The 11,271-nt window shown below is 37.0% G+C and overlaps 2 protein-coding genes across 3 annotated transcripts; both read right to left on the minus strand.

Moving 5' to 3' along the window:
• Positions 1-387: 387 nt before the first annotated feature.
• On the minus strand, positions 388-1,601 carry LOC18047800 (60S ribosomal protein L9). The gene is made up of 3 exons (XM_006439106.2): positions 1,154-1,601; positions 805-927; positions 388-669 (listed from the first exon to the last, which is right to left on the minus strand). Exons 1-3 carry the CDS (start codon positions 1,526-1,528, stop codon positions 583-585), a joined length of 585 nt encoding a protein of 194 aa, XP_006439169.1. The 5' UTR covers positions 1,529-1,601; the 3' UTR covers positions 388-582.
• A 1,186-nt stretch (positions 1,602-2,787) lies between these two features.
• LOC18047801 (nuclear pore complex protein NUP98A) lies at positions 2,788-9,994 on the minus strand. 2 transcript variants are annotated; one of them, XM_006439108.2, is made up of 12 exons: positions 9,844-9,994; positions 9,376-9,460; positions 8,720-9,019; positions 7,198-7,806; positions 6,778-7,005; positions 6,059-6,678; positions 5,128-5,182; positions 4,958-5,018; positions 4,518-4,653; positions 4,324-4,440; positions 4,063-4,240; positions 2,788-3,666 (listed from the first exon to the last, which is right to left on the minus strand). In XM_006439108.2, the coding sequence occupies exons 2-12, from the start codon at positions 9,392-9,394 to the stop codon at positions 2,969-2,971; spliced, it is 3,021 nt and encodes a 1,006-aa protein (XP_006439171.1). In that variant the 5' UTR covers positions 9,395-9,460; positions 9,844-9,994; the 3' UTR covers positions 2,788-2,968. The 2 variants fall into 2 exon arrangements, with proteins under 2 accessions (XP_006439171.1, XP_006439170.1); XM_006439107.2 differs by having other exon boundaries at positions 5,128-5,215.
• Between the last annotated feature and the right edge of the window lie 1,277 nt (positions 9,995-11,271).

Raw genomic sequence — 11,271 nt, forward strand, 5'->3', positions numbered from 1 at the left:
TTTATATTATACTCATTTACTGTTCTTAATAATCAGACCCTTAAGAAATTAAATAAGCAAGAGAAAGACTGAAAGAAGACAGGAATCCACATCCCATACCAGTTGTCCTGTGGAACCATTTACTTTACACTATCATCAAGAATCTTGTAACAGCCGGTTATCTGTCAGGAAATACTTGAAAATTTTACCAAAAACAAAGATATATAATTAAACAGACTAACCAACAGCTTGGAACTACCAAAACGTATATTCAATTCCAACCCATTGACTCTATCTGTAAACACCCTAAATAATACTCTTCCCTGCTGCAATAAAATAAGTAATACGAATTGGATTACTAATATCAAGAAATCATGCCAACTCCAACAAAGTAGATACAGATCAACATTGGCAGGCAAATAGGTATAAAATCCATTTGATACATATTGGAACAAAAGTACATGGAGTGAAGCAGAAATCTAAAACTCTCTAATACCAAAATTCCAAACGAAAAAAATAAAAGGACTTCCCCAACACAGGGCAAAAAGAGCAAGATTGATACCAATTTCATGATAATAATGTGACATAAAATTTGAAAGCTAACTAATCCTCTCCAACAATTGTGCCCTTCTCACTGACATAGATCCCGTCTAAGAATTTCCTGATATCTTTATTCTTCACATGGCATTTCTGTCCAAAACAAAGATCAAGCCGCCAGACATTAAATACAATATACCGAGTATGTATATATAAAAACAAACATAAATACATACATGTAGCACTAAAAAGTATCAATGCTACACAAGCAGAGAGAGTTGGGTATACCTGATTGATCAAAGCAGCGGACCGCGACACAAGTTCAATGTCATTCCCATCAAGAATGAGTTCATCCTTAACCTTGTCAGACCGAAGAACGGTAACACCGTCAAGCATTTCCACTCTTCGAACCTGTTTTAACCAAAAAGCTATTACACGCTCAACATCAATAACTAAACATGTATTAATTAGGTATATGAATATCACTTTGTTGCACAATGATGACCCATTTGGAGACTTGTAAATGTAGATAGACCAATACAAAAGTAATGAGTGTATATATTAAAGGAATGAAAAGAAAAGGGTTGTGTGTGTGTTGTTGGGGGGGGGGGGGGGAGGGTGGGGAATGGAATGTAACCTTCTTTTCTCCAAGAAAGTTACGGATCTCAATGGACTTGTCAGCGTTGGCGATGGAGGCGTTGATGGGAAAGTGAGCGTAGACGAATCTCATCTTGTAACGGTAGCCCTTGGTAACCCCAGTGATGAGGTTCTGTACATGGCTGAGGGCAGTTCTGATGGCGGCACTGGTCTTGCGAGACCCAAACCATGCGTCGATCTTCAGCCTCCGCTTCCCAGTTTCCCCATCAGTCATGAGATGGAAGTCTAGGTTCAAATGCTTGAAATTGCGGCTAAGCTTACCTCTAGGTCCTTCTACTTCTATTATCTTCGCATTTATCTTTACTTTCACCCCCTCTGGGATCTCCATCGTCTCTGAAGAAAGTATTGTCTTCATGATGAAAGCTGCTCTGCCTCTGCTGCGTCTCAGCTCCTTCCCTAAACCCTAATTCCAATTTTTAAATATTACTATATTTATTAATGTTGAGACACACGTCGACACATCAATTTCTCAAGAGCAATACATTTTCTTGGGCCCAAATCCCGTCAGGCCCAAACCTCAAACTCGCCGTTTCATAATGATACTTTCAGAGAGGAAGAGCTTAAACCCAAATTAGCAAGATGATCAGCAACAGCGTTGACACTCGCAAACATCTTGATAATTAAGCCAACGATTGCAAATTCTCCATGGATGACGCCAAGAGGGTTTGGTAAAAAGGTGTAAAACAAGCACTGAATCACTTTTTACCAACGAGCACCGCCAACCAAATTTGTCAGCCAACTCAGTAGTAGAGATGGCAGCAATAATTTTCGTAAAATATGCCCACAAACTGACCGAAGCCAGTAATATAAGAACCACAACAATCTCTAAAATGTTATGTGTTATGATATATGTCCATCCATCTTTTAATAAAAGTACGTGTTTCATACTACCGACTTTAAGAGGTGAATTACAAAAGGTATTGTAAGCTTGTGTGTTTCATCCATCTTTTAATAGCTTGATCGAATGCTATAACTAGCAACCAATTGCTTGTAAACATGATTCAACAATACTCAGAGATCGAGATTGGCAATCGAGAGCTGGTGAAAAAGGCTTGATGCTTAATCATCTTCCAATTTATCTTTGGTTGTTATTATTATGCCCCTTTTAACTTTTGTTCATTTAAAATCCTGTTTGCATACTTTGGAAACTGCTACTGGATCCACATCAGAATGTTTATTTCCCAGTTTTTTTTTAAAAAAAAATTGCCCAATGTTCCACCCAGTACCCATTTATCTGTTGCATTACTAGTAATTATGCCAATTCAATCGAAGAAACGACCACGCAACTCTAGGCAAGATCCATTGCTGAACAAATAAACAAATACCTTCATTTTCTTTTAATTATGAACCAACAAAAAAACAAGTACCCGAGACACGAGTGACTGTTGCAATTTCACTGTAGAACCGGCGTGAAAACGCAACAAAATGTCAAATCTATTCTGATGTATCCGCTAATTAACCATACAAGTAGTCAAACTAGAATAGCCGACTGATCCGAAACGATGAACAAATAAATATATGAAACAAAAAGCAAAAATACCATACAAATCCACCGAGCAAGAAGAACCCAAGAACCCCAACTATGGAAACCACTGAAACAAAGAAGAATGCATATAAAACAAATATAGCCGTGATTTGAATTTTTCTGACAAAACCTTCACAAATTCTATACAAGTGATAAACAAAAGAAACCTCAGCGAAACACCCAAACGAGGAGAAAGGAAAAAAAAAAAAAAAGCCTCAGTGAACACTTGTGTCACATCCGACCATTAAACCCACTATTGGTTCTGTCCTGTCAGCAACCTAGGGCAGCAGCACAATCATCCTGGTCGTCTTGCTTATCTTCATCCCCTAGTTTATACTCACTGAAGTGATTAACACTGAACTTCCACTCACCCTTGATGGGATCATAAGATATGAACTCAGCACCTTGGTCCTCAGCCTTCCTCTTAAGCATCTCCTTGTATTTCTCAATTTTTGGTCCTTCCTTATATTGAACTCCAGTCTTTTTGTCAAAGCATTTTATATTGAGGAGAGTTACTTCAGCAGGCTTATTAAGACCTTGTCCAACAGGTGGTTTCTTGCTGTCATCCATGTAAACGATCACCTCACGGTTGTTAAACTGAACAAGGGACTCTAGATCAAGCCGCCGCACATCTGTTTCACCCAGGAACTTGATGCTGCCATAACCATGGCGTCCAACCACAAAGTCCTTAACACGACGGCAGAATCCCGGTTCGGCCCTTTCCTTAGCCGCTAGCTCTTGGATTCGAGGTTCTGTATAATAGTCAGAGCGTCGGAGCTTTGGCATCAGTGCCTCAATGTTGGCCCCATGTTCGTAGACGATCGCAGCCTCACCAGCTCTATGGCCATTAAGCGTCACGTAAGATTCGTCCTTTTGATTAGAATGATCATCATGGACTCCATTAGGTTTATGATTGACTTTGACAGGTTGAACTTTCTCCTTGACAGTACCATTCTCCACTGGACTTTCTGCAATTCATACGGTTATTAAACAGTTGAATCATAAGTACATCAGCTAGTCAACCAAATCACGCTGGTTCATAAGCATTAGAGGAATACAAAACTCAACCAGCAGGAAAAGAAAAAAAGTTCATTAAAATTATAACACAATAATCCAAGATTCAGTCAAAAAAAGGTCCTTCCGTTGAATTGATAGCCATCTCAGTCCGTTAAATCATTTAATGTAAATGACCACAAGGAAGTATGATTTGTTAAAATAGAGTGAGCATGATATTCATATACTTAATTCATCTATAGACCCAGTCATGTATTTATCTCAATAAAAGAACCATAATCCAAGAAATATAAGGATTGGAAGAGAAAGAGAGTGGAGCAAGGAGTAATGACACTATGCTATAACCATACCATTCTCACGTACGCGGGTAGATGTATCTTTAATTGATGATGTCTTCATTGCACTGGCACCTAAAGGCCACTGCTCTGTGGGACGAATAATAAGAGCTCTTGGGTTTTCTCTAGGAATGAAAAGAGCATCTGCCTTAGGTGTGCTGGGTGTCTCTTCATCATCACTGAAAAATGGAACCTGCATTCATCCATCAAGATATTGTTACATGTACCAAAATAATAATCATTCTCAATTAGATATCACTAGAAGAGCAACTTTACCCTCATATTATCATTCTTGGGATTATATTTCCTTGCAGGCAATCTAATCCGCCTTTGCGACAAATGTCGAGAAGTCAATAAGGAAGATATCCTGACAGGAGCTGATTTTTCGACCACCTAATAGAAATCACCAGTAAGTGACATGCATGCAAGAAATCCCACTGAAACTAAGGCAAATTCAGGATCAAGCTTACAGGCATACTAGAAATCCCATATTGGATTGAAGGTGCAGTTCCCGCTCGGGCAATTGACATCTGAGGCATCGCAGGTAGTGTTCCAAACGGATTTGTAACTGGAACAGGAACAGTAACAGAACTTGGAGTGGCAGACCTGGTAAATGTAGGCGTGCCAGCATAAGAATAAATAAATTACAAGAGCAGTTTAAAACCAACAAATAATTCTTCTACCCTATCAGACTAAAACGAAATGAAGACACCAATCAAACAAGATTATAAAGGCAAACAAAAACAGAAAATTTACTAGAGGGAGTGCATAAGAAAATGATTCAAATGAGTGCCTGAAAGATGAAAAACAATATATTGTAACATAAGTGGCATATAGATGGGAACCAATATATTGTTTGAACTAGCATGCATAAAGTACAAATGAGCAAGAGCTTAAGGATGAGACTTACAATTGTCCAAAGTTGCTCTGACCAAAAGTGCCCAAAGTGCCACCAAAGTTACTTGTATTACCTAATACATGGACAGAAAAGTTAATAAAGACAGTACAATCTAATAAAAAAGCTAGAGAATTATTTTGCATATACGTAGTACATCAACAAATATGAGAAAAGGAGCCTACCTGCTTGTGTCTGCCCGAAGTTGCTAAAGCCAAAAGCACCAGCAGTCTGAGCAGGCTGAGCCAGTTGAAATGGCATAGAAACAGAAGGCTACATAAGCAGACAAAAGAGAAACCAAATTTACATAAAGCTCTCAACACCAGTCTAGAGGAGCACACAAACAAAGAAGAAAATCAAGCAAATCATATCCCTAACAATCAATGTATGTCCCAAGTCCATGTAAACTGCAATGCAGATGTAACGCAAGAAGAACATTGCAAAAAATGAAATCCAGATTATCATTGGAACTAAAAATTGCATTATTTCAATAGCAAAATTATGTCCCAAGAGAAATTTTATTTGAAAAATATTAAATGACACTATAAGTAGTACTGTAGTACTGCCAATGATCCTGCATAAACCATAATGTTTTGGATAAGCCAACGTGACCTATCTGTTTTTCTAATAAGAAAACTATGAGTATTTATATTAATAAATAACGGACATATTGCACATGATTAGTAGACCAGGTATCCACCCAAAGTCAATCAAAGCTATAGGAAACAGTATTAATACCCAAAAGTCTGATTTAAACCCGAAGAGACTGCCCAACCCAATACAAATAAGAGACCGATACGCGCTAAATCCCTAAAACTCCTCTCCAATTAAGATGAATGACCATAAGCCAATGTGACATATAAGACATATTTTTAAATATGGAAGCTATTCATTTCCATCATCCATTACCCTTCCAGTGTCCACTTCAGATAGATGGCGTATGATTGTTAATGGTAATCGAATGGACGATTAAAAGAAATGAAACAGACCCTCATAAACCATGAAGGAGCATTATTTACACCAGAAATCACATTTAGAAAACTCTCAAGCCAAATCAAATAAAGGCCACTTTGTGCTTTACTAAAATATGTAACGTGAAAACACAAGGCCACTTACAGTTGTTTGACCAAAGCCCGATGGTGTGCTAGAAGGGACTAATGAAGGAGTGCTTGAGAAAATGCCACCAGAAAAGCCAGGGGAAGGCGTACTAAATAAGTTTGACTGGCCAAAAGAAGGCATGGTACTCTGTCCGAATGAAGAGGTTGCCTGTCCAAAAGCAGAACCTGTCTGTCCAGTGGCAGCAGAACTGAACAAAGGTGAAGACTGACTACCGAAGTTCATGCCAGAACCAAATGATGAAACCGTTCCCTGAGGTGCTGTACTGCTGAAGAGGGATGGTGATGACCCAAAAGCTGGAGATGAGCTGGTGCCAAATGTGGGAGTTGATGTCGACCCAAATATTGAAGGTGTTGCAGATGAAGTTGATCCAAAAGGGTTAGCTGATGATGACACACCAAAAGGAGAAGAACCAAAAGCAGAAGTTGAAGTGGAAGTTCCAAAACTTGAACTAGTGAAGGTTGAAGTTTTGGGAGCAAACAAATTAGACATTGTTGAGGAGGAAAATGGACTGGCAGATGATTGCCCAAATGCTGGTGAAGGAGCAAAAGGGCTTGATGGAGCAGCTGACGCACCGAATCCAATGCCACCAGCAGACTGACCAGCAGGAAGCGGACCTCCTGAAATTTGACATCAATAAGAAGAGAACAATTGAATCGGTCAATTTGGTTGTTTTAAGAAACAAGCACCACCTACATTTCCAGATTTTAGCAAATTACCTTTATCTCCCAACTGATAATCCTCCCATCTTAGCTCCTCATGGCTTTTATCCTTGTAGACAGGCATGGAAGATATTGACTCCAACTTTCCAGCAGGCTGTGAAGCACTGCCAGTCTCTGCCTCAGTCGTAGGAGCATAAGCAGCTATTCGACTTCCACCACGTTGACCCCCAAAAGTTGATTGGCCAAAGCCAGTGCTTCCAAATGTCGGTGTTGTACTCTGGCCTCCTGCGTGATAACACAAAACAGCACAGCAATTTTTATTTCTTTTTCTTAAAATTTTGGAAATTAACGACTGCATTGGAATTTACTAAAGATTATAAAGCTAACGAGGTTCCTTTTATTCAAGACACAGAATGCTTATCTAAAGCAATGTTCTGTAACAGCACATAAACAAACATATCCATTCAAGAAGCTTACCAAAAGGAGAACTCTGAGCTCCAAAGGGAGATGTACTGGTTCCAAATGGGCTGCTACTAAATGCCGAAGTTGACTGGCCAAAAGCTGGAGAGGATCCAAAACTGAACGATCCAGCACTGGATGCCCCGAATGCAGGAGTACTCGAAGCCCCGAATGCAGGAGCACTCGAAGCCCCGAAAGCGGGAGCACTCGAAGCCCCGAAAGCGGGAGTACTCGAAGCCCCGAAGGCCGAAGTGCTTGATGATCCAAAAAGAGGAGTGCTAGAAGCCCCAAATGCTCCACCAGATCCAAAAGCTGGAGCACTGGATGCACCAAATGCAGTTCCTGTGCTACCAAAGGCTGGGGTGCTGGTAGCACCAAAGGCTGGTGCGCTGGTAGCTCCAAAGGCAGGGGTGCTGGTAGCTCCAAAGGCAGGGTTGCTGGTCCCAAAAGCTGGGGTGCTTGTTGCACCAAATGCAGGCTGACTTGATGCTCCAAAAGGTGTTGAGGAACCAAATAAACTGCTTCCAAATGCAGGCTGAGATTGCTGAGTTGTGCTTCCAAAAGGGCTTGTTTGAGTAGAAGTGGACCCAAATCCAAAAGCAGGCTTCTGGCCAAAGATAGAAGACCCTAGAGATATATGCATATGGTTAGAGAGCAAGATTTAATGTAAGTTCTCATGAAAAGGGAACTGGAAAAAAGAATAATAAAATATGTTAAATAATTTTAGGATATAATGCACACATACAGTTAAAGATGAAAATTACTCCTCAAATTTAGTTTATTTTCTTTAGGAAAAAAATTCCCCTTAAATTTAAGGGGCTTATCAACACATTCTGACCCTTAAGTGAAATAGGATCACGGCACACCAGTGCAAGAGAAAATAAAAAATAAAAAGGAAAAAAGATAAACTAAATAAAATACTATGGAAGGATGATAAAGCAAATACAATAACATCTATCAAACAGGTTAACTCTGGTTAACATATTGTGTTTCTCTATCATCTAAATGAAGTTATATCTAGTAGGAAGAGAAAAGGGAGAAAAAAAAGAAAGAACAACATTACTCATTCCAATAAAATGAAGCTACATTATATAGTAGGATGAGAAAAAAAAAAAAAACCCAAGAACAACATTACTCGTTCCAATTACCATCATCGAAAAAAATTTGTCTGGTTGATAGAAACAAAATAAAAGACACGTGAAAGCATCAAAAACCAAAGAGAAACTATGTGAGCCAGACATACAAGAAGAACCTCGGTCATCATAAGCAAAAACTCAAAAGCCATTAAGCCAGCATCCACCTAAGCTAAATTTCTCACATATGGATACCAGGCAGTAAATTATATTCATAAGCCATGTATTATTGCCAGAATAACATTAGGACACTAACCACATTTAATGCCCCAAAGCACATATTGACCTAGAACCATAACCATCTATCTCAGAAGTTAAAATCAAAAGTAACAACAAGTCAGGTAAAGAGTGGAGGAGAAAGAAAACTTATATACATATATATAATGCTACTTCATAGGCATACTCACCACCGAATGAAGATGATGAACTACCAAAAGATGGAGTAGAAGATGCTCCAAAGGCAGGCATTGAACTTCCAAACGCGGGAGATGACGAAGCACCAAAAGTTGTGGCTGACGAAAATGGTGAAGATGATTGGGGTGCACCAAACACCCCAGTTGAAGTGCCTCCAAATATGGAACTCCCTGTTGAACCAAAAGGTGTTGTTGTACCAAATGGTTTGGGAGCAAATGGATTGTTACTTGCATTATTGTTCTGCCCAAAGATTGATTGAGATCCAAATGGGCTACTAGAAGACTGGCCAAATGCTGTCCAACAAAAAAGTATTAGCAAGTGCAAGTCAAACAGCATGCTTGACCATTACAAGAATTCTGAGATGAAAAGAAGTTCATATTCGAACTTCTAGAATAGTTACAATCAGCAGAAAATGCAACAAATGTCTAAGACGAAAAGATAGCCTAAGGCAAAACTTCAATTTAACTCAGCTATAACCTATAAGCTAAGGGCAAATAACATAACTCGCAAACAATAAAAAAAATGGTAAAAACATCAATACAGAAAGACTAATGTACAAAGCTTTCAAAAATTAAAAGAGCAATTAAGATTGAGCTACTGCAAAAAGAATAATTTACTACGACAGACAAAGGTAAAAGAAAATACTTACGATTAGTTGAACCGAACATTGTCGCTTATTACTCTTCTTTTCCTCACTTCAAAACACTTACACAGAGTCTTGATTTGATTCCAACCTGAAACAAATATCAAATGCAAATCAAGAAACAAGAGAATCGGTTATTATTATTTTTATTTTTATTTATTTATTTATTTTTTAAAAAAAGAAGAAATAGAAAAAGAAAGATAAAAAGAAAATGTTTAATTAGATCAAATTAAACGACATAGTCCGTTGCCAATCGACTTCACTCACTATTACTTTGCATTGTAACAAATAAAATCAGAATAACGAACCTTCGTAACAAAATTGAAGATAATCAGGTTAAAAATGGAATGCGAATAAAATCAGCATAGTTTCATTGACAAGAACGAATCGTTAATCGTAAAAAAGGAATTAAAATAAAACCCTAGCACCAACCAAGCCATTACGTAAATGAATTAGGACTGAGCGAATACTCACCGTCGATCTGAACGGACGCCCACGCTCTAGGCACAGAGAAAGAAGGTTTACGCTTTACACACAAAAACAGTTAACCAAAGGCCTTTCATTAACGTGAAAGGTCTTTTTATATTTGAGGGATTGGGCACTCGATCAGCAGCGTAGCGTTGTTTTTAAGTCCGTAACAAAATAGACAGCGTAGGCTAAGCATAGCGATGTTTTTAAGTCCGCTTTATTATTATTATTATGACTTAGGATGGTAATATTTACCCTTTAAATTATATTATGGAAAAATAATTTTAAAATTTTAATTTTCACTCTACACAATTTTTCACTTACTGTTAGACGACATATCATTCAGGCATATGCTACCTTAATGATGAATGTTGAACAAATTTGAGAGGAGGTTAGTCACGTCAATGATATGCGCATGGTATATGGTCGTTATTTCTTTAATTTAAATATGTTTATTTAATTTTATATCTCTAAAAAAATACTCCTACACTATTAATTTATTTCCAGCCATATAAAAGTTTAATTATATTAAAATATATAATGATTTAGGTTTGGTAAATAATTTTACAATATATAGAGAGAAAAATAAACTATTTTATTAAAAGACAGAACAGCAAAATCAAAACAAAATCCCTAAATTCTAAATTCCTCTTTTAACTTATTATAAAAGAAATATCATGATTTAGTCTAAGTGAAAGAAAAGTAGGTCAATACATTATAACATAGTTACTAGTATTAGAAATTAGAAAGTTACAAATTCACAAATAATAATGTTCTCATAATTTCAATGTTTATTTCTTTTACCATCATACTTTCTCTTTTTCTTTTTAATACATCAAATAATTCAAATATTTTACCTTATTTATCAATTAAATAAAAATTTTCATAAGAAATTTTTTGGATAATTTTACAAATTTATAAACTTATTTATTGTACTATTGTCATCCTTTTATTAAATGTGTATTTTGCTAACATCTTTGATGTCACGCTACTTGATATTTGTGTTTTTAATCTTTTATATGTAGCAACATTCACAAAAACTACAATAAATTTAAAAATTAGCACCGGCTAAAAAAAGTTATAGGTTTGTCCCTACACATAATTTGAAATTTATCTTATTTAACCATAGATATTATAGGGGTTCAACTAATGCTAATTGTTCTTATAATCACAAAAAGTCATGACAAAAAGTAAAGCCATTTCAGCGAAGAAACTCAAAGGTAAAGGTGGTCATAAATAGTTCAGTGTTTTGATCAAATGGATTTATATATAATTTTTCTCTAATGAGGATATCATCATTTTAGAAAATTAGGATGTTATTAACAGACAAAAAAAAAATATAGTCTCTAATGTGTTGAATTTCTGTGTTTTTTTTTATATTTTATAGCATCCTCACTTTCTTGAAGTGAATATGTCCTCATTAGAAAAAAAATA

The sequence above is a fragment of the Citrus clementina genome, unplaced genomic scaffold (assembly GCF_000493195.1).
Source record: "Citrus clementina cultivar Clemenules unplaced genomic scaffold, Citrus_clementina_v1.0 scaffold_3, whole genome shotgun sequence".
Lineage (NCBI taxonomy): Eukaryota > Viridiplantae > Streptophyta > Magnoliopsida > Sapindales > Rutaceae > Citrus > Citrus x clementina.

What these genes read in the sequence shown, in the direction of transcription:
- LOC18047800 (XM_006439106.2), bottom strand. Translation starts at nt 1,528, where the DNA reads ATGAAGACAATACTTTCTTCAGAGACGATGGAGATCCCAGAGGGGGTG. An exon ending in ACTTTCTTGGAGAAAAGAAG is followed by an intron (nt 928 to 1,153) that starts GTTACATTCCAT and finishes TGGTTAAAACAG; the next exon opens with GTTCGAAGAGTGGAAATGCT. An exon ending in CCGCTGCTTTGATCAATCAG is followed by an intron (nt 670 to 804) that starts GTATACCCAACT and finishes TGTTTTGGACAG; the next exon opens with AAATGCCATGTGAAGAATAA.
- LOC18047801 (XM_006439107.2), bottom strand. An exon ending in CAGAGCAACTTTGGACAATT is followed by an intron (nt 4,654 to 4,957) that starts GTAAGTCTCATC and finishes TACATTTACCAG; the next exon opens with GTCTGCCACTCCAAGTTCTG. An exon ending in CCAAGAATGATAATATGAGG is followed by an intron (nt 4,241 to 4,323) that starts GTAAAGTTGCTC and finishes GGATGAATGCAG; the next exon opens with GTTCCATTTTTCAGTGATGA.